The sequence below is a fragment of the Aegilops tauschii genome, chromosome 1 (assembly GCF_002575655.3).
Source record: "Aegilops tauschii subsp. strangulata cultivar AL8/78 chromosome 1, Aet v6.0, whole genome shotgun sequence".
Lineage (NCBI taxonomy): Eukaryota > Viridiplantae > Streptophyta > Magnoliopsida > Poales > Poaceae > Aegilops > Aegilops tauschii.
The window spans coordinates 430,267,435-430,293,246 of NC_053035.3; the positions used below are offsets into that span (position 1 = coordinate 430,267,435).

At 45.9% G+C, this 25,812-nt stretch overlaps 2 protein-coding genes across 3 annotated transcripts; both read left to right on the plus strand.

Annotated features, from left to right (window-relative positions):
* The first annotated feature begins 9,775 nt into the window (after positions 1 to 9,775).
* On the plus strand, positions 9,776 to 13,806 carry LOC120968392 (uncharacterized). Of its 2 annotated transcripts, none has more exons than XR_006669025.2 (4): positions 9,776 to 12,318; positions 12,412 to 12,502; positions 12,591 to 13,411; positions 13,490 to 13,806. XR_006669025.2 is itself a non-coding variant. In XM_073509847.1 (4 exons), the coding sequence occupies exons 1-3, from the start codon at positions 12,269 to 12,271 to the stop codon at positions 13,404 to 13,406; spliced, it is 957 nt and encodes a 318-aa protein (XP_073365948.1). In that variant the 5' UTR covers positions 11,061 to 12,268; the 3' UTR covers positions 13,407 to 13,411; positions 13,490 to 13,806. The 2 variants fall into 2 exon arrangements, 1 of the variants encoding a protein (XP_073365948.1); XM_073509847.1 differs by having other exon boundaries at positions 11,061 to 12,318.
* Positions 13,807 to 14,372: 566 nt separating this feature from the next.
* LOC120968393 (uncharacterized) lies at positions 14,373 to 16,370 on the plus strand. The gene is made up of 4 exons (XM_040395120.3): positions 14,373 to 14,528; positions 15,262 to 15,333; positions 15,423 to 15,705; positions 15,798 to 16,370. Exons 3-4 carry the CDS (start codon positions 15,654 to 15,656, stop codon positions 16,166 to 16,168), a joined length of 423 nt encoding a protein of 140 aa, XP_040251054.1. The 5' UTR covers positions 14,373 to 14,528; positions 15,262 to 15,333; positions 15,423 to 15,653; the 3' UTR covers positions 16,169 to 16,370.
* The last annotated feature ends 9,442 nt before the right edge of the window (positions 16,371 to 25,812 follow it).

Sequence of the window (25,812 nt, forward strand, 5' to 3'; positions counted from 1 at the left end):
TTACGGAATGAACTGTATGCCCTCCTTTGCACACACCTTGATCTGGTTGATCCGTTTCTGTTGCGTTGCCTAATCGAAAACAGTTCATCCGAGTGAACCGTATGTCGTATATCGCACACACCTTGATCTGGCTAACTGTTTCTTTTGTGTTGCCTAATCACAAACAGTTCATCCGAGTGAACCGTATGCTATATATCGCACACACCTTCATTTGGCTGCCCGTTTCTTTTGTTCCTCCTCATCGCAAACAGTTCATTGAACTGAACCGTATGCCCTGCATCGCACACGCAACTAAAATCTGAACCGTGTTTGATGCATCCGTGATCGCAAATGTTTTGCACCTTTTTTGACGGTTTTTTTACACCACTGTTTGCGATTATTGCATCGCACACAGTTTCGTCGAGGGGTCTCTGATCGTAGTGTCGCGTTAGCAGCATCCTGCCGTAGTGTGAAGACTTCTTTGATACATACTCACATGTGGCTCGACTGACCACTATTCGAGTACTACTTTCATTAGCTGCCTCACATGGTCTTCTCGTTCATCAAATGAAAGTTAAGACTGCTTTCCTAAATGGAGAGTTGGACGAGGAAATTTATATGGAACAACCAGACGGGTTTGTAGTAGATGGTCAGGAAGGAAAAGTGTGCAAGTTGCTGAAATCTTTATATGGACTTAAGCAAGCACCCAAACAGTGGCATGAGAAGTTTGAAAGAACTTTAATAGCTACAGGCTAGGCTTTGTTGTGAACGAAGCTGACAAATGTGTGTACTATTGCCATGGTGAGGGAGAGGGAGTTATCCTTTGCTTGTATGTTGATGACATATTGATTTTTGGAACAAATACAAATGTTATTAAGGAGGTCAAGGATTTCCTATCTTGTTGTTTTGAGATGAAAGATATAGGAGTGCCTGATGTTATTGTGAACAACAAGCTGTTGAGAGATGATGATGGTGGGATTACATTGCTTCAATCTCACTATGTGGAAAAGATCTTGAGTCTCTTTGGCTATAGTGACTGCAAGCCCTCTCCAACACCATATGATGCTAGCGTGCTGCTTCGAAAGAATTGCTAGAGATCAATTGAAATATTCTTAGATTATTGGCTCGCTTATGTACTTAGCCAGTGCTACAAGAACTGACATCTCTTTTGCTGTTAGCAAACTGAGTCGGTTTGTCTCAAAACCAAGCGATGTGCATTGGAAAGCTCTAGACACAGTTATGCGTTACTTGAAAGGCACTGTGAGTTATGGAATTCACTACACTGGGTACCCAATGGTACTGGAAGGGTATAGTGACTCAAACTAGATCTCAGATGCTGATGAGATAAAGGCCACGAGCCGATATGTATTCACTCATGGAGGTGACGCTGTTCCTTGGAAGTCTTGCAAGCAGACCATCTTAACGAGGTGAACAACGAAAGCAGAACTCACAACACTAGATATAGCTACGACTGAAGCAGATTGGCTTCGTCGGCTCTTGAATGACTTGCCGGTAGTTGAGAAACCTGTACCGGGTATCCTCATGAACTGCGACAACCAAACTATGATTGCAAAAGTGAGCAGCTCAAAGGATAACATGAAGTCATCAAGACATGTTCAGAAAAGGTTAAAGTCTGTCAGAAAAATGAGAAACTCCGGAGTTATTGCATTGGATTATATCGAAAAGTCTAAAAATCTGGCAGATCCTTTTACTAAAGGTCTATCACGTAATGTGATAGATAATACATGAAGGAGATGGGTATGAGACCCACAATATGAGTTGTTCACAATGGTAACCTAGTCTATGTGATCAGGAGATCCCGTGAATTAGATGTGGAAGACAAGCTGTTGGTCAACTAAGAGGAGAATATCCTTACTAGTAACAATATCACTCCATGAAGATGCAATACTCTCCTAATCTACATGGCAGGTTGATGTATGTCTTAATGTGTTCTAAGTGGCTCATTTAAGGAGAGATGTTGCCCTGCAGAATATCTTTTTAAGAACACACCTATATGAGCCTGATTGTTAAACGTCGCAATCTATAAGAGTAGGCTGCTCTGTAGTAAACTCATGAAAGGTCTCGGAGCATGACGCATAAACTCCACTCGCGGGGAAGACCCACGGTAGCCTAGTATCGGTCAAGGCTTTGTGTGAAGCTTGATTCGCAGAAAACTTGCAGTTCAAGGCTCAGTCCACTGTTCAAGTTGCTTACAAGTGTAGCATAGAGTTCTAGATGAAAGTTCAACTTAACAGTCTCCATTGCAGTACCGGTATATAAAATAGTGTTTTGGAACCAAATGCAAACTTTGTGTGCCTCTGGGATCTGGTGGGGGATTGCTGAAATTTGTCTATTTTCGGCCAGCCCAATAGCAGTTTCAGAATTCCTAATAAATTGTAGAGGCCCACACAGCCCATTCGTGCAAGGCAAGAGGTGGAACTAAAGTTTAGTCCCATATTGCTTGTTTGGTGGGAGTTGGACCTCCTTATAAGGGAGGTTGTTTCCCCACATGTATGAGCATGAGGAAAAGAGGGTCATTCACGCGTGCTCCTCCTCCGTTGCCCACCTCGTCACGACGCGCCACGAATTGCGGGAATGAGCCGATGTCTAAATTTTTGCCACGCACGACGGGTATACAAACGGTCACACGGGAGCTGAAACATTTTGCTGTAGTAGAGTTTGAATCCAAACGGCACACCTCTTCGACTGCAGGCTGTCGCTTCGTATCCCTATTTTGCTTCACCTCCCCTCGCAGCTAGCTCGCCTCCTTCTCTTGTGCCTATAAAAGAGAGGTCGCTCCTCTCCAGAGAGACACATTAGAATATCATCTTCCTCTCGCCACCAAGTTCTTGAGCACTGAGCTACTGCTACGATCTTCCCCACCCCGACTTGCGGCATGCACCGTAGGTCGAGACAGTAGGCCTCCGAAATCCCACCTCTTTGAGTCCTGTACGGGAGAAGGGTGATAAGGTTCTTCGGGAGCGCTCTACGCGACTACTGACCGGTTCATCACGGACGCTCCGGACACCGACGACCACTTCTCCAACGACGACTTCTTCCTCGACGTCGACATCCTCTTCGACAGCATGGCTGGCGAGGATACCAACCCCAAGACCAGTGCTTCGGCCGTTGCTCCGTATGTCTTCATGTTCTTTCTGTTTAAGATCATGCTGTAGTTTCTTGTTCTAGCTTTTCTTGTTCCACCCTATGTTCTACATATGTTCTGTTCTTTCATATGTACAGATGGTAGCCTTCACTCTGCTAGATTACATGAATTGTTTCATCTCTACTATAATAGTCATGTTTTATCTACTATTTCTATTAATAAAATCATATGATAAATTGCTATCTTTCCGACATTGCGTTCCTTCCAGGCGCGTGCCACCATACTAACTGCACGAGCGTGCTCCACGGCCATCGCTGCGGCTTCCTCGTTTACTCCACGTCGTGCTTCCGTTGTATAGCAACTGTCAGCCAAATTTCCAAGAACTCATTTGGATTTTTTAGCAAGTCATGTCACTAGATTATGTTTACGGCTTGAGGCACGTGACACAGACTCAGAGAAATAGTCATTAGCCGGTGCACTGGTCCATCCATGGCTCCATGCTCCGTTGAACCTCTAAACAATCTGGTGCAGAATGACCTCCGAAAGAAGAAGACGATTGAAACTTTGTTTCCTATTAAATTACAAATCTCTGGAGGACGTTGTGTTGTGTTTCTGAATCTTGGAACTGTATGTTGGAAATAACCACTATGTCTAAGTCCGGGTCGGACTAGAGTCAATCACATGTAGGAGTCCTAATCCTAGGTAGCCATGGGCTGTTTGGTTTAGCGGCAAAACAACAGAATTGCATCTGGCTAGTGTGATCACAAAAACAGAATTGCACCAGCCACCAAGCATCACCATCCATGTCTCATTTCTTGGACGCAACAAAAACATTGAGTTACTTTTTGCGGCATACGAATCATTTACGTTAGCTGTAAAAAACAGCTTGCATAAAAGCTGTAAAAATAACATTTTGCACGTCAGATGATTGGTGGAAACAGTAAAACATGAGCGCGTGAGGTGTTGCACCATATATATACCGAGTAATGCTACAACTCCATAGGGTTTACTAGCTGGGCTGAGGTGGGCCCTTTTGATTTGGTAATTAGAATGAGAAGGGCCGGCCCACCCTCCAATTCAAAGGGGAGAGATTAATGAGGCGAGAAGGGTGAGTCCACTAACTCTGTAAAAATCCTCTCTATCTTAAGCAGTTTTTGTGTATATACCTTATATTTTGAACAAAGTGAGTAGTAAATAAGCTTCGTGAAGCAACAATGCTCGTCATGAAGCGATAATGCTGGACTGAAACCTGCACGGGCAATTAGTTGTACAATCAACTTCCCTAAAGTATTGATTTCATTCCCCCATCCCGGAGAAAAAAATATGTAGAAACACTTGGGTAATTATATGACGCCCCAAATAATTACGGTACTCGCAAGATAAAGAAGTGATGCATTGTTCGGTAAATAAATCCACTAGTGTGTGAGTTACCTATCCACATACTAGGACCCCTCCAGCCCATAAATAACAATCCTGTTTTGTGTGAACACCACTGGCAAGTGGCAACGTGTGCTAGGTTTTCTAGGGAAGGATATTGGAGAGGGGAGAAAAAGTACACCAAGCACAAGTGACGATGTTTCTGCTCCACAATATCCGATGGGAATAGAAAGTATCGGGAGTTTAGGTTATACGGAAGTTGAATCTCCATGCAGTTCGGTGATGAGCCTCTGCTGAAGGTGAAAACTACAAAGCCGCTGTCAGCCCGCGCCGGAGGTCTGGCTGACCCACGTGCCAGCCTAGCGCCTCAACTTGTTCTGACCCACGTGTTTCTCAGCTCTGCCTGACCCGGAGGTCTCTAATCTTAGTAAGAAGTGAGGGAAAGTGTTAAGCACAGCCCTAGCAGTAGACCAACTTGCGCAGTGTTATGCTTCATTTTACTCACAAACTAGTTCAGGAACTTGCTCAGACCACTTTGACCAAATTTCGTTTGTTGCCGTCAACGATGCTATGGGCCGGAACGTTCGATCTCACCCAAGATTTGTTCACGCACGCGCTAACCACTCCACCATACACAACACTGTTTTACGAAGAGATTGATTTTTTACTTTATTTTCTCACCACACTTTGGCCCTATTCGGAGAACACGGAGCTGGTGGAACTCCGAACAGGATCTTCATTACACACGTGGCTTGGCTACTTTGTTGCATAATATCCGACCATAAGACCTTGTCGCTTCTCATGTCTAACTTTTTTGAACCGCAGCAACTCCTTTCCATTAGTTTAATACTCTCTTCTCATGCCTGAATTTGAAGACCCGGGCATTAAAAATGCACAACATTACATGCCTCCTCCCTCTCGGCGTCATGTAAGCACTTCTTCACCAGACAACACGATGGACGGAAACAGCATGGGCCTGAGCCCAGGCACATAAAAAGGAAGAGAACACCTGAAATGCATGCAAGCCAGCAATGGGCCCATTAGGCGTTTTAACGCCATGTAGCTTGTCCTTTAAATAGCTATTGTTTAGCTGTGAACCAATCTAGGTTGAATGGTTAGGAGGACAGTGGTATCCCTAACCCACCAGCGTTCAAGTCTTAGTGCTTGCATTATCTTTGATTTATTTCAGAATCCTGACGATGTGAGCACTAAGACGGTAAGGTATGGTTCCCATCGACTAACGGAAGCCTATGGTGAATTCGTCAATCTCAAGATGATGTGCTGGCATAGTCTCTCGGAGGTGCTCATAGGGGTAGGGTGTGCGTGTGTATGTTCTTAGGGGTATACACGCATATATATGAGTGTTTGCATCTGTATTGTGTTCTAAATAAAAGCTATCGTCTAGCTTTGTCTCACTTCGACAAGGAATGGATTGGCTCAGCCATGAATAATTTGAACTCAATGTGAGGGTAGATAGCAGGAATAGCACATCAAAACAATAATTTGCCATTTTATTGAGCTTGTTCTAGCCCTATATAAAACTACCAATGCTAGGGCACACCTAACAACGTACTATCTTACCATATCCGTAAAAAAAGAAACTACCTTACCATAGTACATGGAGCGGCTTTGGTGCTGCCATTGGGAAGCGTGCATGCAGCGGCCAGGGCGGCGTCCGCGGATCTGGATCCCACCTAGATTCTTGGTCGGTTCCTCAGGTGGATGGCCGACGGCGCGATGAGGTGTCCGGTGAGGAGATGGAGGATCTCTACCGGAGTACCGGCGATGGCATATGTCCTCATGGTGAGACTCCGTGCGGTTTCAGCCAGCCACGAGAACGGGAGGAAAATTAGGCCTGACTATTGTTTTGGCGGACCATGGTGGCATGTCTGACTTCGTTTCCTTCTCGAGGCATTGTCATTGATGGTCACGTCAAGTCGACTGGGATGTAGTTTTCACATTTTATGACGTTCTCCTTCCCGACGACATTGTTTTGGAGCCCTCAGCAGCTCCCGGTGCCCCTCGCCTCCTGGCCTTGTCCAGGTATCGCGACCTGATATCCTAGCGACGGCTCAGGCCCCCACGCGGGCTGGGCCCTGCCGACGTAGAGCACAAAGGCAAGCGAAAAGGAAAAACAAGCATATAGAGAAAGCCCCGCGAGACCACGAGCATTCATTACAAGCATTAAGTATTTAAGGAAAAACCATTGTCTTCACGCCTCCACGAGGCCGCATCGATCTGTTATGAGATAACAAAAGGAACTCTAGGGGGAATCATCGTCGCCATCACCATCGCCCACCTTGACCTCGTCAGAGCCCTGGCTGCTGTCGCAGGAGAACTTCCCGAGCAACGCGTCCACGCGGCCTTCTACGGCTGTAGTCAGGCCATCACGGAATTCTTAGGGAATTGGGGCTATCACCTTGCCGAAGTAGAAGTCGGGGTCGCCATGGAGAAGGTGGCTGAAGACGCGGGTCGCCGCCTGAGAGAAGAGGTCGCGACATTCTTCCTCCAGGATGTCGTCCACCTTTCGAGCCCCGTCTTCGAGCCGCTCCACGAGATTGGCGGATAACTCGGCATAACCGGCGTTGTGGGCACAAGGGGGCTTCAAGCTTCTTCCTACAGATGGAGCTCAGGGCGCCGCGGGCTCAAAGCTCAAGAGAGGAGAACGCCTTGAGGCATTCGAGCTGTTGCTCCTAATCCTGGTTTGCCTTGCCCATGGCCTGTTTGCCGGTGCTGGCAGCACCCCTCATTTGAAGTCGACAGGGAGCGAGCTTGGCCTCGGCGTCAGCTTGGGCCCACCGTGCGGCCGCCTGGCGGGTTCCAACTTGCTCAGTGCCACTTTGAGACCGACGATTTTCTACCAAATTTTGTCGCGCTCCACCTCGAAGGCATCCTCCTGCAGCTTCAGTTCCCTGCCATGTTCTTCAGTGAGCTTCAAGCGGTCCGCTGCTGCCTTCGCATCAACATCCGCGTGGATCATGTTCTTCTCGCATGAGCCTTCTGAGCGTCGGCCACCTGGCACCCCAACTTCTCCAGGCGCTTACGCTCCGCGGCCTGCCCAGTCAATGCCTTGGCAAGGTCCGCCTCGTAGGTCGAAAGTTTTGCCTCGTAGGCTATGAGATCGTCTTCCTGCGATTGGAGCTACTGCGGCTGCATGACCTAGTAGTCCTGGAGCTCCTTCAAGGGCCTTTTTCACTATTTTGACCCTTTTAGAAAACTTTCGCACAAAATGAACTTCACACAAAACTATTTCACGATCTGACTCTTCTGGTAACGCCACAAACCGTGGCGTTTCTTCTCTATTGAAAAACACCGAACTAGCTAGCGTTGCTCCACTTCATAAGTAAATGGCAGTATGAGCAAGCTACTTGCAACGCCAACACCCATGGCATTTCATGCATGGGCACCAACGCCAGCCATGCTTGGCGTTTCCAGCAACGCGAGATACTTTGGCGTTTCTGCCGTGCCACGTAGCGACCCGACTAGGCCAGCAACGCTAGCTAGGTCGACGTTTCCAGGTAGAGAAGAAACGCCACGGCTTGTGGCGTTGCCAAAAGGGTCAGATCGTGAAATAGTTTTGTGTGGACACTACAAGAAATATGTCAACTTGTGACCTTCTGTCAGTGATCCTGGAAGAATTGGTCATAAATTTATGACCATTTTAGACCAATTGGTCAAAAGCTGTCTGGGGGGCTCCAAACCCTAAACCATAACAACCATTTTGGTCAGAAAGGTCATAATTTCATTAGAGGAAATGGTCGTAAAGCTAGTAGCACTGTCCACTGCCTCATGCCTAGCTGATAACGACCAATATAAATGGTCACTACACTTGAGTTCGAATACATTAGGATGAATTAGGCAGCAACCTCAGCAACCTCGCTTATGTGTCATTGTCTAGGTGTCATTTTTTTAAATGCTTATATTCAACAGACAGGCGGGGCCCATTTGACAACAGGTGCGCACACACTAACAGGCGGGACCCATTTGATAGGCGGGGCCGAGCGCTTAATTTGCCCAAAAAGGATGCGCGGGCTGGGATTCGAACCCACGTCCCGGTGCTGGCTTCGCTCGCTCGCTACCACTGGACTAGAGAGGGACTATTCTTATATATGGGAATTTTTCTATACATTATATAAACCACATCTCTCTCGTATCAGTGACAACTGGGACCTTCCGACCAGGTGGCATCAAACAGAGCAACACTTAGCGTTTTTCTAGGTCTTCCGACCAGGTGGCGGCGGGCGGCGGGCGGAAGCAACCAGCGGATGAGGGCGGCGCTGGCGGGTGGCGGGCGACGGGCGGAAGCAACCGGCAGACGAGGGCGGGGCTAGCGGCCGAAGCGACCAGCAGGGGCCGCTCGCCTTGCCCACGACCTCGCTGCAGGTGGCCTCGCCCATGGCCTCGCGGCGGAAGCAACCAACGGGGGCGGAGGGGAGGTAGGGGCGTGGGCGTGGAGGCGAAGCGACCAGCAGGGGCGGGGGCGGTGACCGGCGGTGGCGGTGCAGGGGCCGCTCGCCTCGACCACGACAGGAACGGCGACCTCGCCGCTCGCCTCGCCAACGACAGGAACGCCAACCTCGCCCACGCATGGGGGACTCGCCGCCGCCGCAAGCAGACCTTGCCCACGTATGCACTCCCCCCTCTCCTCTCCCCCTCTCCTCTCTGTTGATGTCATTGATTTGATGTAGATCTATTAGGAGAATCTCCACACACACACACTGGTTTGATGTAGGTTTGTTGTAAGCTTGGAAAAATCTCTTAGAAATGGCATTGATAAATTTTCTAGAAATTGTGAAGAGAATTTCTGTTGATGAAATTGTTAGGAGAATTGCTGTTGATGAAATTGTTAAGAATTCTTTTGGAATTTAGTCAATTCATAGTGGTGAATTATGTTGTCAGCTATCAATAGAACAAAGCTCGCTGTTCTATTTTGTCCAAGAGTAAATTGCGTTGATGAAATTGATGTTGGTCTTTCCCTGAAACAGGATCCTGAAATTGCTGTTGCTCTCTGTTCTAAATTCCTGATTTATTTTGTCCATGAGTAAATAATGAATGTTGAGTAAATAGGATCCTGATCCATTTGAATGATTCATGCCATGAGTAAATATTGAATGCTGATTTATTTTGTCCACCAAGTTGGACTAAAGTAGTGAGAAATTGGAAATAGTTGAATGTTGTGGTTAGGCAGTTAGCATATAAAGTTGGGTGCCATTACTGCCATCCATTTTCATTAATTAATGTTGATGCACTTAGATTGATTTCCTAAGTTGCAATAATTTGTTGTCTTTGGCAAATGGAAAGAAGCTGTATTAGAAAAGGAGTTAGAAAGTTTTCGAAAGGACATATGAAAGGAGTTGATGATTTCATGGCATTTGTTCGGGCAAATTTTGCCAACGATGCTCACATTCTTTGCCCATGCTGCGAATGCCTCAACCATCCAAGAATGGCTCAAGGAAGAGTGGAAGATCATTTGCTTCTTAATGGGATGTCCAGCACATATGATAGATGGATATATCATGGAGAACCTTTAGATGGACAACCTCAACATTTTGAAGCTGATACACAGGCCCCTCATATGATGGGTGGTGGTGATGCTGGCATTGATTTCATGGAAAAGGTTTTGCGAGATAATGCTGGTTTGGAGGAAGAGGATGGGCATGAAGATGATAGGATTCCTGACCTATTGAAGGATTTGTACGATGCTGAAGATCATGCTGATGGAGAGAAGTCGTTGTTTGCTGAGGTGTTAGAGGAGGCCAAGCGCGCAACTCATGAAGGGGGTAAATTTTCAAGATTTACCTTCACCGTGAAGTTACTCCACATCAAGTCTTTCTACCGGATTAGCAATGCTGCATTCAACGCAATACTCCGCCTTTTGAGCTTGCAATTCGCTGATAGCTATGTTCCCAGTTCTTATGATGAAGCATTGAGCATAATCCGCAGGCTGGGGCTAGGTTATGTTTCGATACATGTGTGCCCAAATAACTGTGTCTTGTTTCGGAAGGATTTAGCAAAGCATGACAACTATCCAAAATGCAATGCCTCTAGGTAGAAAGATGCTGATGGGAAGAAGTCAATACTGGAGAAGGTACTGAGGCACTTTCCGTTGATACCAAGGCTGCAACAGATGTTTATCTTGAAGAAATCATCACTGGAGGTACAATGGCACAAGCTGAAGCGGCAACCTATGGACAATGAGCTGAGCCATCCAGTGGACGGAGAGGCATGGAAAGAGTTTGACAATGTACATTTAGATTTTGCTGCAGATCCAAGGAACATAGAACTTGGCACTGCCACAGATGGCTTTAATCCGTTTGGGAACATGAGCACGTCTTATAGCATGTGGCCAGTTTTTGTGGTGTCGTACAACCTGCCACCATGGGCATGCATGGATCAGTCCAACTTCATGATGTCGTTGCTTATCCAGGGTCCAGAGTCTCCAGGAAAGGATTTTGATGTCTTTAGGGAGCCCCTCGTAGAAGAACTGCTCCAGCTCTGGACTGGTGTACCTACATACGATGCCTTGAGTCCAGAAGAAAAGTTCAATCTACGTGCTGCAATCATATGGTCCATCCATGATTTCCCGGCGCTGCACACTCTGTCTGGGAGGATCACAGCAGGTTATAAGGCCTGTGTGCATTGTGACAAAGACCCTTGCTCAAAGAGAATAAGGAGCAAGATCTGCTATATTGGGCACCGCCGCTTTCATCCCCGAAACCGTCGCTGGCGAAGAAGCAAAGATTTTAATGGTGAGAATGAAACCCGTGACAAGCCAGCAGAATTCACTAAAGAAGAGCTAGAGCAGCAACTTGAAAAGGTGAAAGATGTGAGACCAGGAAAGCTTGTGAAGAAAAGAAAGCGTGAGGAAGGTCAATGTTGGGACCGGAGGTCTTGTTTGTGGGACCTGCCATACTGGGCTGATATGAAATTAAGGCATAATCTCGATGTAATGCACATTGAGAAAAACATATGCGAGAATCTGCTAGGGACATTTCTGAACATTGAAGGGAAGACAAAGGACACGGTTAGTTCTAGGCTTGATTTGGAGGACATGGGTATACGAGAAGATTTGCATCTACAGCACAATGAAGATGAAGATTCATTTGAAATGCCACGAGCATGGTATACAATGAGTAAAGAACAAAATCTTGCATTCTGTGAATTCCTATGAGCGGTGAAATTTCCAGATGGTTATACTGCTAACCTAGCAAAGTGTGTTACTTCTTATGGATTGAAGCTTTCAGTACTGAAAACACATGATTGTCACATCCTCCTCCAAAGGATTTTACCGGTGGGCCTCCAAGGAATCATGGACAAGGATATATATGAAGCGGTTGCTGAGCTGGGAAATTTCTTTAGAGAATCTTGCAGCAAAACACTCAAGTTAACTGTCCTGGAAAGACTTGAAAAAGAAATGCCAATTATTCTTTGCAAGCTCGAGAACATTTTCCCACCAGCTTTCTTCACCGTGATGGTCCATTTGGCGGTGCACTTACCAAAAGAGGCAATGCTTAGAGGCCCTGTGCAATACAGTTGGATGTACCCAATCGAAAGAAGGCTACTTACTTGTAAGCATATGTGCGAAACACGGCAAGTCCTGAAGGTTCTATTGCTGAAGCATATGTCGTTGACGAGTGCTTGACTTTTTGCTCTAGATACTTTGGTGATGTGGAAACAAGATGGAACCGGCCAGGCAGAAATAGAGAGCGGTCTTATACGCAAAGTGGTGATGTCTCTGTTTTCAACCATGGTGTGAACTTTCTTGGAGCCTCACAATACTTGGAGGCTGGTGATGAGTATGACAAGATGGTTTGGTATGTGCTCAGCAATTGCGCCGAGGTTCTACCATATATCGAGTATGTTATATCTTGTGCACTCATTATATATATTTTTTGCTTGGGTTGGCACTAGCCTAATGTTTTAATTCACATGTTTTGTTTGCATTGCAGGAAATGCAAGGAAGAGTTAAATCAGGAAGAAAGCAAGATCAATGTTGATAAAAGGGTTGCCAAGGGGTTTGCTATTTGGTTTAAGAATCATGTGAGACCATTAGCCACATGTTTGATGTTTTCTGTGTTATTCACCAATTGTTGAATACCATTGTTTGCTAAATGGTTTATTTGTGCAGATTGGAAAGTTGCATGAGGAGAAGAAGGTCAGTGATTATCTATTTGCTTTGGCATGCTTACCGGATAAGCGAGTGAGAGTGTATTTAGCATGCATTGCTGAAGGTGTCCGGCACCACACCGTTGACCGCGAGGAAAAAAGGAAGACACAGAATAGTGGAATCGTCACTGAGGGGCCACATGATCGTGAGATCATTGACTTCTATGGTCAGTTGAGAAGCATCGTAGAGTTGCAGTACAACTCTAGTAGAGGCATCCATCGCTCGGTTGTCTTATTTCGCCGTGACTGGTTTGAGCTTGGTAGCAAGAAGAAGAGAGACTCTTTTGTCAAATATGATGGCCACTTCAAAAGCATCAACACTGCAAGGTGCTGGTATAAGAGTGATCCCTTTATTCTAACAACACAAGCAACAATGGTGTTTTATCTGCGAGACACTCTTTTGCACGGAAAATGGCGAGTTGTGCAAAACTTTGAGCACAGACACTTGTGGAGTGTGACTGAAACTGAAGTGGAAAAGGGCCCCGGTGATGGACTAACATACCAAGATGATGACTCTACGGAAGTTCTGTTGCAAGCGGATGATGACTCTATGGAAGTTCCGGTGCAAAGCAGAGTGCGAAGGGACCGGGAACGTGTGATCGTTGATGCTGCAACAGTTGAAGGCATCAAGAAAATAAGAAAGGTGGTAGCGGATGGACACGAGAGCGAGGATGAGGAAAACAGGACTGATCATACTATGCTGCAATATTGTAGTGATGATGAGGAAAACAGGAGTGGGCATAGAGTTCCTTGTTTTCGTATCGACGACGATGAGTAGCGAAGGTAAATTTGGTCTCCTTGGTGAGCTAATGCTATTACTACATGTTCCTGATGTAGTTTTTGTACTACAATTTTCTCCAGGTAGCAAAATGCATGAGACTGATGGTTGTAGTGATGGAGAGGCAGATGATGGTTGATCATGATGTTTCATGGAAAATCATGTAGTTTTGGTGATCATGATGGCTCTAGTGATGGAGGGGCAAAATGCATAGTGGCTCTAGTGATGTAGTTTTGGTGCCATTTTCTTAGTTTTGGTCAGAACTGTTAGTTGTGATGATCCTGAAGTTGTAATGCAAAATGATGTTGTAATGATCCTGAAGTTTTTTGAACTGAATTGAGATGTTGTTTTCAGAGCTATTTTTCATACTATTTTCAGAGATAGTGATGTTGGTGCAAAATAGTGATGTTGTTTTTCATTGTGATGATGAAGATGTTGTTGTTGGTAAAAAATGATGTGATGGAGGGCTGTTGTTTTGGTGCAAAATGATGATGTCTGATTGTTGTTTTGGTAGTTTGCAGAGTTGTTTTGGTCAGAAATGTGAGCAAAAAAATATGCGCGAGCGGAGACTCGAACCCACGACCGTGCGCTCATTTCACTGTGTTTCTACCAATGGGCTAGGAAGAGGCTACTGGTCTTCTCCTCTATGCCATCTCTTTTAAAATCATCAAACTAGTCAAGTATCAAACACGCACCTCGCTGACAAGTGGGCCACTCGACCCACTCGCTGACAAGTGGGCCATTTTGCTACTCTACCCAAGCTACCAAAAAATATGCGCGCGGCCAAAAAATATGCACGAGCGGGGGCTCGAACCCACGACCTGGCGCTTATTTCGCTGTGTTTCTACCACTTGGCTAGGAAGAGGCTATTGGTTCTGTAATCTATGCCCACCCTTTTCAATATATCAAACCAGTCACGTAGCAAACACAGAACTCGCTGACAAGTGGACCCACTCTTTTCCCCACTCCTCTCCACTCGACCCACTCCTCCTCTCCATTCTCCACTTGACCCACTCCTCCTCTCCACCGCATACCCTTCTCCTCCATCGACGGCGACGGCCTCCCACCACCGCCAACTCCTTCCTCTCCCTCCGTCGCCGACTCCTTCCTCTCTCTCCTGAGGTATGAATCCTTCTTCTCTCTCCTTCCTCTTAACTTAGTTTTCTGCTACTAGTTAGATTAGGGTTCTTGCCGCCGCCTAGATTGGATTAGATTAGATAGGGATTGGATTAGATTAGGGTTTGATTTGGTTAGGGTTTGATTATGGATATGAATCCATCGACTCCTTCCTCTGTTCAAATTTGATACTCCCTCTAATCCATCTTAATTGTCACTGGTTTAGTTCAACTTTATGCCATTTATGCCAATGTTCAAATATGGGTTTAGATAGGGATATTTTCTGTCATTTATGCCAATGTTCAGATATGTTCATTTATAGATATGGAACAATGTCCAGTCCTGTTTATAGCTGTGTCCTGTTTATAGCTTTTGGTCCATTTACAGTAGATATGGTTCTAGCTGTGTTCTGGTCCATTTATAGTAGATTTTAGTGCTGTTGCTGTTGGTGGTCACCTGATGATGTTGTTGTTGTTATTTTTGTTGTGGTTACCTGATGGGTGCTGTTGATGTTGATGGGTGCACATGATGTTGTTATTCTTGTTGCTGATGATGATTACCCCTTTGCCAAGATATAGTAGGAGAAAATTGAGGCCATTGCCATTTATAGTAGTATTCCAAATTGAGGCCCTGGCAAACACATGTATTAAATATTCTACTTTTTTGAAGTGCTTGTTTCCTATTTATGTCCAGTCCTGTTTATGGTAACTTGTTGTTTAATTACAATGCTGCTTTTCAGAGAAGTGAGATGGCTGGCTTGGAAGGTTTTGAGTTCTTCAAGATCGTAATTGAGAAATCTTGCAGTAGGCAGGTATATTTATCATCACTCATCTCTTTATCATCACTATGCTGTCTAGTGCTTGATTGGCAGAATTAACCACTACTTGACCCTCGCTGCAGAGGCTGCCTGACAAGTTTGTGAAGATGCTCGCCGGCCGTGAGCCCCACAAAGTGAAGCTGAGGGAGGCCGGCAGCGGGCTTCGCAGGCTGTGGGACGTGTTGGTGGTGTTCGATGGCGAAGGCCACATGTACCTAGGGCCCGGCTAGGATCATTTCGCCCGCGCCCATGAGCTACAGCTCGGGCACTTCCTTGTCTTCCGCTATGACGGCGATGCCTTGTTCACCGTGAAGATGTTCGACAACACCATGTGCCGCATGTACTACCAGCACGACGAAGATGCCAGTAAGCTCTCTGCCTCTCTTCTTCCTGTCCTTTTGGCTTCCTCTACCAGCACGACGACAACACCATGTTCACACTTTGTTGCATTTGGCCAGGCAATGGGAGCAGCAGCGGGGATGACGAGGAGCAGAGCGGGGATGATGAGGAGCAACCTATTCTGGCTGATGACGACCCTGCTATGGTGGTGGCGGATGACGACCTTGCTATGGTGGTGGCTGATGACGACCCTGCTATGGTGGTGGCGGACGACGACATTGCTATGGTGGCTGATGATGACCTCACGATGGTGGTGCCTAATGATGACCTCGCAATGGTGGTGCCTGATAATGACCTCGTGATGGTGGTGGCGCCTGCAATCCCACAGCTTGGCGACAGGACCATGCCAATTGTGGTAGAGGAGTACATCCGCGTTGGGATTCGCCACTCTGAGCGCATCAAGTTGATGAAGGAGAAGAAGGAGGAGTGAAGATGTTAAGAAATGAAGTGGCAATGTTAAGCATGTTAGGTTTAAGCTTGTTAGTGTAATCTGAACATGTCAATGTTAAGTATGTTAGGTTTAATTTTGTGCATGCTCATGGATGCTGTATGACAGTGTCATCTAAACATGTCAGTTTCTTAATTATGAATATTCAGTTTGGTAATTGATGGGAATTGAAATTTTTTATGCATGCTCATGGATGAAAGATAAAATTATGGGTTTTTGTGCATGCTCATGTATGAAACAATATAAGTTTCATTTTTTGAATGCTAAAAACATGACTCAAACCCTAGCCACGGACGGCCGCCGCGACGAAATCGGACGGTTTTTGAAAACACCATAAAAAATTCAAAAAAATCAAAAAAATGGGAGACTTCCGCGTCACATCCTCAAATGTGGCCTACCAACTAGCAAAAATACTAAACTTGCAATACCGATGTTTTTTTGAAAAGGTGTTCTGAAAAACAACCTACCATGAATGAAGATTCATGGCTTTCAAGCCTAACTAGCAATGATATGGCCGCATTCGTTGAATAGTTTGTGATAATATGCCCAAATTTGGCGCATGACTCCGTCTTGTGATAGCAAACAATGTTGCCAAAGCTAGGTTCCAACTTGGTTCACAAAAAACCGTTTTTCATTTTTTGAATGCTAAAAACATGCGTTTTTGTGAAGCGGCTACAAGGAGGGTCACCCCAAATGGCGTCATTCCATGTCTATCCCAAAGTAGACCCTATTTTACGGACGTTCGCCAAAAATCATGCTTTTCCGACCCTTGTAGCTAGTCCCGGCCATTCAGACAACCTTCGGCCGATTCAGCTGGAACCGACTGGAATTTGAACTGCGGGTCCTCCATAGCTTGCCCGTTATTTTCACTAAAAATCCTTTTTAGCTTCACAGTTAGGCATTTCATCCCGGAATCGACAATAGATTGGCACGACTCAAACCCTAGCCACGGACGGCCGCCGCGACGAAATCGGCCGGTTTTTGAAAACACCGTACAAAATTAAAAAAAAATCAAAAAAATGGGAGAACTCCGCGTCATCATCAAATGTGGCCTACCAACTAGCAAAAATACTGAACTTGCAATACAGATGTTTTTTGAAAAGGTGTTCTAAAAAACAACCTACCATGAACGAAGATCCATGGCTTTCAAGCCTAACTAGCAATGATATGGCCGCATTCGTTGAATAGTTTGTGATAATATGCCCAAATTTGGCACATGCCTCCATCTTGTGATGGCAAAAAATGTTGCCAAAGCTAGGTTCCAACTTGTTTCACAAAAAAAAACATTTTTCATTTTTTGAATGCTAAAAACATGCGTTTTTCGTGAAGCGGCTACAAGGAGGGTCACCCCAAACGGCGCCATTCCATGTCTATCTCAAAGTAGACCCTATTTTACGGACGGTCGCCAAAAATCATGCTTTTTCGACCCTCGTAGCTACTCCCGACCATTCAGACAACCTTCGGCCGATTCAGCTGGAACCGGCTGGAATTTGAACTGCGGGTCCTCCATAGCTTGCTCGTTATTTTTGCTAAAAATCCTTTTTAGCTTCACAGGTAGGCATTTCATCACAAAATCGACAACAGATTGGCATGACTAAATCCCTAGCCACAGACGACCGTCGCGACGAAATCGGCTGGTTTTTGAAAACACCGTAAAAAATTCAAAAAAATGGGAGACCTCCGCGTCACATGATCAAATGTGGCCTACCAACTAGGAAAAATACTAAACTTGCAATACCGATGTTTTCTTGAGCTATTCGGTATGATTTTAACCATGATTTCTACAAAGTTTACAAAAAAACCCTACTTTTTCTGCCTCAAAACCTCTAAAAACTGGTGAAAATTTCCATCCCACCCCACCAAAATTTCCCTCCCACCCACCAAAATTTCCCACCACTTCTCTCCCACTACCTGCGGGACCCACCACCCCTCTCCCACTAAACACGCGGGATCCCACTCCCCTCCCCTCCCACTCCCCAAAATTTCCCCATTCCATTCCCCTCCCCTCTCCCCGACGAACCCTAGCTACTCCCCACTCCCTCCCCTGCTCCCCGCCGCCCCGCCGCCCCACTCCCTCCTCTGCTCCGCGCCGCCCCACCGCCGAACTGCCTCCCCTGCTCCGCGCCGCCCCACCCCCACTCCTTCCACTGCTCACGCCGCCCCACTCCCTTCCCTGCTCCGCGCCGCCCCACCCCTACTCCCTCCACTGCTCCATGTTGCGCCACTCCCTCCAAGCCGCGCCTCCCTACCCGGCGATGAATCCCCTCGATTACATCGACGATGGCTGCTACATTGACTACATCGCCCGCCCCGTAACGGCGGCGACGGCTACATCGACGACGACGGCGGCTACATCGACTACATCGACGACGACGACAACTACATCGACTACATCGACGATGACAGCGGCTACATCGATGACGAAGGCGCAATCGACAACGACCACCACTGCATCATCAACATCATCCACCCCTATCCATCTCCCCTCGATATTCATGGGTACATCTTCTAGGGTTCGGTAGACCCCCCTCATGGTTTCTTCTAGGGTTCATGGGGATGGGGATGGGGATGGCTAGGGTTAGGGTTCATGGGGTACACGTTTCTCTAGTTCATGGAGATGGTTAGGGTTAGGATTGATGGATTTCCTGGTTTTCTTGTTCATGGAGAAGGATAAATGTGGATTCAAGGGGATGATCTCCCTTTGGTTACGGTTTCATGGGGTTAGAGTTTCATGGTGTTCATGGGGTTAGGGTTTCATGGGGTTCATGGGGTCCTGCCTATGCATGATTTCAATTTTTTTAAGAGAGTGTGCTTCTCTATGTATTGACTACTGTTGCTAAGAGTGCATGTTGGTCCTGTAAATCTTGTAATAATTCACTTGACAGACTTCATATGTAAATCTTGTACTAATTGGTAAAGTAGTCTAAATTCTGATGAGGGTGATTTACAACAGGGAATCATGCTGCTACTCTTGTTTATGACGGTCTGCCTATGCATGGGTTAGCCTGCATTTGTGATGGGGGTACACAAAGCCACTTGCTTGCAATTGTTGTTGGTCTTAGCAGGATTCTATTTTTCTATTCCAGTATTATGAGAATGTGCTACCGCACATTGATTAGGATGAGTGTATCATGCATGCTTTACTTACTCAACATGATATGTGTCTATATGGGTTGATATACCAAATCAAACAGTGGTTCTGCAAAATTGTTGTATAGGTTGTAGAGGACCATGCATGGGGAGTTTTTTTTTCTTGTTTTGAGTTAGATTCCCATTTACGCTTATCATCATCAAAGCTTGTTGAAGTGAAACTGTGGATGCTGAAAGCACCTTATGCATATCCTGTTCATAGAGGATGCCCATAAGGTGCCCGTTGGTGGATGTGAGATTTACACTTTTACTTCCTGATATACGAACCATACTACATAATCTGTTTTTTCTATGTATAGTGACTGATGTTGATTTCTTATTTATTAAAGTTATCTTTGTTCATCACATGCTAATTTCTATTTATCTTAGTTTAGTTTAGTTTTTCTTGGCATACACAGAGTAATACAATCAGTAGAATGTCAGTCCAAGTGTTGTTAGTCTCTTCAGTACATCATGTGGATGCTTGCTTGCTGCCACTCTTCAATTCTGTTGCTTGCTAGCGTACATAGGGTTAGGGTTTGCATCAGCAGTACTACTAGCACTTTGCTTGCTTGTTGTGTACTTTATATGAGGCACTAGGCAGATTTCTTGATGTACATTACTACCTCCTGCTTGATGTACATTACTACCTCCTGCTTGATGTAGTGAAGTTATTAAGAGATGCTTCATATCTTTCCAGTGTACATGCATGCTTGTTTGGTGCACTTACATGTTTGCTTAATTAATAAGACTACATCACTGTATTGTTGATCCATCAAGTTTGCTTCACATGTATTACATGTATGTGCATGATGGTCCAAATGCTTTCATTTATTGATACAAGTGCATCATTTTACTTCATCCCTATTGTATCTGATTGTTGTTTATTCTATTTTGCAAGCACCGCCTCAAGATCATCCATGGCAAGGATGACAAGGTCAAACATGAGGCCAACCGTTGGTATGCAACTTGCTCCTTGTGGTTATACTTTCAGTTTTTATAAAATCTGTGTCTTAATATGCTAAGTGAAATGTATTGCTGCAATCTGAATAAGCTGGCTTAATTGTGCATGTGTGCTGTTAGTCTTCCTTACCTGAATAACTAGGATTAAATGATAATTAAATCTCATAAGAAATGTTTGGCTGTCTGTCCATGCATTCCAAACATTCACCTAATAGTTACGTTTCCTTTATCATGCAAAGAGAGCCTCTCACCGAGTACGAGAAGGTTAGGGCTAGAAATATGATGAGGGACAATCGGATGTTCTAGTCCCTTCGCATCGGTGCAATAGCGTCGATGATTAGGAAAACAAATGATGTACAAGAAGGTAGAAGTAATGAGGTTCAAGAAGGTAGTGGAGTTATCAATGATGACCCTGAGTACAATCCTAAGGAGGACGAAGTTATTGATGGAGAGGAAGTGGATGATGTCGTAGTGAAGAAGACTGTTAAGGTGCAAACTCTGTCTTGCTTGAAGGGTTGGGGTTCTTTTATGCTATGTGTTTCCTTGTGCTCACATATTTCTCTTGTGATCTAATGCTTTTTTCCATGCTGTTTATACGAGGCACTAAAGGAATCTAGGCCGAAGAGGCCTGGTGTTAAGAAGACAGTCAGCAAGAAGAAGAAGAGCTCAGAAACATCTGCTATAATGCATCCAGGAAGGGTGATGGCCCCAGCTCTAGGACAAAGATGAACCTGCCCCTGAAAGAGTCACAAGGCAGAAAGCAAAGATGGCGACTGCGACGGACCATCAGGAAAGTGTGTTGCGCATGGAGTCTGAGACCTCGGTGCAAATGGGTAATGAGTTGCCGCCCATGGATGGAGGAACTATTTGCATAGATGAAGCATGCACCGCCCACACAGACCTTAGCCCTGTTGCACCTTCTATTGACAGGAATGCTGTCATCAATGAAGAAGAACAGCAGCTTGTGCTTCAACCAGGCAAGTTGACCTTTGCAATGCTCTTTCACTAGTGCATTTTCCAAATGGAATGATCATGTATGCTTTTGTCGATTCCTGCATTTGTCGATTTCTATTCTAATTTATGAGTTCAGTTTCATTTTCAGATGCAATGACTACCAAGACTGGACTTAGAAAGGGCAAATGGCTAGAGAGAATCACCAAGTCGCTTGGTAGCAAGGTGCCTATCCAAATTGCCGAAGGGATGAAGCGTCCAGAGAAGCCTCTGCAGGTAGCAAAGCTTGCTTCCGAGTGTGGACTCGTTGCAAGAAGCCATCTTTCGGTTCTTCCTCACTTCAAGCTATACAAAAAATGCTAGTCTATTGGAGAACTACATTGGGAAAGTTGTTATAAGCTACTTGTTTCATAGTTAATGTGTTATCTATTTTCTATAACACCTATGCATGATCACTAATATTGTTCCTACCTTGTTTGCTGTCTTGGTAGGCAAATTTTGAGATGAACACGGACTCGGAGACCATCAAGACCGCGTGCAAAGATATTCTGCAGAAAAATTCAAAGAACAGACGCTATCAGATCAAGAAGAAGTATTTTGATACCGTAGCCGCAAACAAAGTCAGCATCAAGTCTCCGGTGCCAGATCTGACGGACGGTGAATGGCAAGCTCTGGTGGAGATGTGGTCTACCCCAAGACACAAGGTTTGTCTCTTCTTTGTTTGATGCTTTATGTTCTGCACATGATATGCTAGTGCTAGATCATGCTGACAGTATGCTTTTTTGTAGGAAACCTGTGTGTCGAACAAGATAAATCGAGAAAAAGTCGTGTACAATCAGAGAACTGGTTCCAGGCACTACAGAGCACACATTTTTGCCAATGTGAGAACTTTTCTCTAGAGACCTTACCGATTGATCCTCGTTGAATAACATTTCTGGTTCTTGCTGAATAACATTTTGATTTTTGTTGAATTTTTTTTCAGAAAGAAGAGCGTAAGGGTGAGGAGTTGTCTGCGATTGACTTGTTTAAGGCCACCCACAACAGCAAGAAGCACGGGTTTTCGGAGCTAGTCAAGACTGCTATAGTAAGTCACTCCATGCTTTGTCCAGCCAGTTCAAACTTTTGTCTAGAAATCTCAGCCCTGTTTGATTCACAGCCAGCTTTGATGCTGTTTGATTTTGTTTGATGCTTTGATGCTGTTTGATTCGGAACCAGTCAAGGACACACGCTATGTTCCATGCTTTGATGCTTTTTGATAGTTCAACAAAGATATCAGAACTTGTTGTAGCTATTTGTTGCATTTTTTATGATATGATGAATTTTGGTCTGAATGTTAGTTTGATGATCGGCTCACTCGGGAAGCCATCTTATATAGAACCACCATTCTAGGCTTAATGAAGCGATCATATTGTTCCAATTGCATGTCTCCAGGTCACATAAGTTACTAGTCAAATAATGCAGTCAAGTTACTAGTCATCATCTTCTTCTGTTTGAGTTTGAGTAAAATATCTATGTATAGATTTTGTGTGCTGGTTTGGTTACTTCAAATAATCCCTTTGTGTGCTGGTTTGGTCTCTCTTGCTTGGTTTGGTTTGCAAAATGTGAAATAGATCTCCCACTAATGCCTATCATTTTCCTCCATATGCTAGCTTGAGATGGAAAAAATGAAGGACGCGCTGGTACCAGAAGGTGAAGAGCCAAAGTCTGCTGTTGAAATTGTTGAAGAAGTGCTCAAGACCAAAGTCAAGCAAAGCACATTCCTCAGGAATGTTGGGCTCTAGTCATCTAGGAACAACTCCGGCAAAGCAACTACTGAAGTGGCTGCTCATGTTCGTGATCTTGAGCAGAAGCTGGAGAGGTCGGAGCTTCAAGCTGAAGTGATGCAAGAAGAATTGGCGGCAATCAAGATGAAGGCGGAAGAAGCTGAAGCTGCACACGACAAGGAACTTGAGCTGCTGCGCAAGAAGTCTCAAGAGCAGGATGAGAAGTTAGCCCACTTGATGGCTCTCTTTGGAGCTAAGGTAGTTTGATGGCTGTGCAATTTGTCTTTGAACATGTGAACTTATGTCGTAGTAGGTCGTGAACTTATGCAGTTTGTTGCATTTTGCACTTGGCAAGTGAAACCGGGAGCACTTGTGAACCTGGGAGCATTTTGCATTTTGCACCTGTGAGCACTTGTTTGAACCTGTGATGGCATTTCTGTGAAGTTATGAACCTGTGAAGTTATGCATTTTCTGAATTAGTTTCTGAATATTATTTGGATTAAACTTAGTTGGAGTGCAAAAAGGCCGAGGCCCAAACAAGAATTAGACTAAAAAGGCTTGGGCCTAAAAAAAGAGTTGACTATAAGAAAAAGTTTGTAAAAGGTTGCGTCCTAGAAAATAAAAAGGCCAAGGCCCAAATTAGAATTAGACTAAAAAGGCTGTGGCCCAATACAATAATGGACTTTAAAAAAAATTCATCAGAAAAAGGCTCCGTTCCCAGAAAATAAAAGCCCAAATTATTGGGCCAGGACCATGCAGATAAGCAAAAATATAGAGAAAAAATAAATGGGCTGAATTATTGGGCTTGGCCCATGTAGACGGCCGAAATGGACCGGGCTGATTCTATTTTACGACCTTTTCATTTGGTCGCAATTTTGCCACGTCAGCTTGCAACGGTGGATCTGACATGGTGTGGGCGGATTGCTAGTGAGCAAAATAATTGGTCGTTAAATCTACGACATTTTTTGGGTCATAAACATCTACGACCATTCTAGAAGAAAGGTCGTTAATTTCAGTTTACGACGGCCAGCTTTGGACGTTCTGTTTTTGGTCACAAAATGGTCACAAATGGAAAACAATGACCATTTAGTGACTAATAGTGGTGGTCACAAGTTGACATATTTCTTGTAGTGGGAGTTCATTTTGTGCGAAAGTTTCCTAAAGGGTCAAAATAGTGAAAAGAAACCTCCTTCAAGCGGGCCTCTGCCTCCTCGCGACGTTTGACCACTGCCGCGGCCTCCGCGAACGCATTCCTGCAGGCCGCGCTCGCTTTAGCGGCTTCCTTTTCGCTCTCTACGGAGTAGCCTCGTTTTGACATTGGCCCGTTTTCATGACAACGTAAAGCTGGCGCCACCCGTCGGCGAGCCTCAAACGCTCCCCGGTAAGACGCACTTTGGCTTCTTGGAAGTCCGCTCCAAGCCGGTCGAGCGTGGCCCTAGCATCGTTCAAGGCTCTGCGCCAGAGTAAGGAGCGACAGCTCATGAGCGCGAGGGCTTAGGCCGGGATCCGTCCCTCATCGCCCGCGGTCATCACGGTCGAGGAGGCCCCGACATCGCTCGCCAAGAGCGGGGGACTCGCCAAGGCTTCCCCGTGCTTGGCTGTTGTAGCGTGCCGGGGGGATTTGCCATCCCAGCCTCGGGGGCCTCGCAAGCGGGCACGGCCTGAGAGCTTTCCGCGGCGCGCCCCGTGTTGTCCTCCCCCGCCCTTGGGGCGGTGTCGGGGAGTGAGTGGGCGCCTTGGCCTTCCTCACTGCTGCGTCTTCTCCCGCGTCAGGCCCAACAAGGGACACACCCGCATGTACGGATGTGGGCGCTCGGGGCTGGTCCGCCCCGACCGCGGTGGGCTTGCCTGCGTGCGGCTTAGGAAGGGCAACCAGCTATCCTTCGCCTCCTTTGCACCCCACCTAGGTTTCGGGGTGGCGAGGGGCCACTTAACGCCCTCCGACGCCCTTAGCAGGCCTAGGAACTCCTTCCGGTCCGAAGACCACCTCCACCCCCGTCGTGTTCTTCATCTTCTGGTCGCTAACAGGTCGCCTTCACGAGAAGGTAGTCAGCCCAAGCCCGGACAGGGATTATGAGCTTAAGGCACAGGGATAAACACGAAGACTCACTCGTCGCTGGCGACTCACTTCCTCTACTTCTCCGCGAAGGGCGATGCTGCGCCGCTGTCATCCAGCGTCATCTCGATGTTGTTGTCTGGGCCCTCGGAATGAACCTCAGTGAGCCCAGCCAAGACATCGCCCTCCTTGAGGGCCTTGAAAGCTTGGTTCCCTTGGGGGCTCAGCCAAAGGGGGCTCAGCCATTTTCTTGCCAAGATACAGCCCCGCCGAGCGAGGCTCGCCTGCCACTGGTGCGCGTCGGTCCTAAGCAAACAGTTTTTAACCCCTTTCCGCGACGGCATTTGGAACCGTCGCCAAGTGAGCGTATGCGATAGGGTGTCCTTCCCACACGACCCTGAAATCGTCAGGGATAGGCCCTCCTGGGACCCAAGCTGCGGCCGTATGCGATCGGGCGAAGCATCGAAACCCAATCATTTCCGTAGGTTTGTACATCCCACACGGTAATCCGAGAAAATCATTTCTGTAGGTATGTACATCCCACACGGTAATTTGAGAAAATCATTTCCATAGGTATGTACATCCCACACGGTGAATCCCAGAAAAACATTTCCATTCGTATGTATATGACACACAGTGAATCCAAGGAATACATTTCCGTTCTTATGTACATCCCACACAGTCAATCCAGGGAAAACGTTTCCGTTCGGACATACATCCCACATAGTTTTATGTGTAGGCTCGTGTCTGAAAGGTGTAACTAT

Bases quoted from the DNA above. Each gene is read 5' to 3' on its own strand.
- LOC120968392 (XM_073509847.1), top strand. From the start codon at position 12,269: ATGGTTTGGTATGTGCTCAGCAATTGCGCCGAGGTTCTACCATATATC. The intron at 12,319-12,411 runs GTATGTTATATC...TTTGCATTGCAG, and splicing joins GAGGTTCTACCATATATCGA to GAAATGCAAGGAAGAGTTAA. The intron at 12,503-12,590 runs GTGAGACCATTA...TTATTTGTGCAG, and splicing joins CTATTTGGTTTAAGAATCAT to ATTGGAAAGTTGCATGAGGA.
- LOC120968393 (XM_040395120.3), top strand. From the start codon at position 15,654: ATGTTCGACAACACCATGTGCCGCATGTACTACCAGCACGACGAAGAT. The intron at 15,706-15,797 runs GTAAGCTCTCTG...GCATTTGGCCAG, and splicing joins CCAGCACGACGAAGATGCCA to GCAATGGGAGCAGCAGCGGG.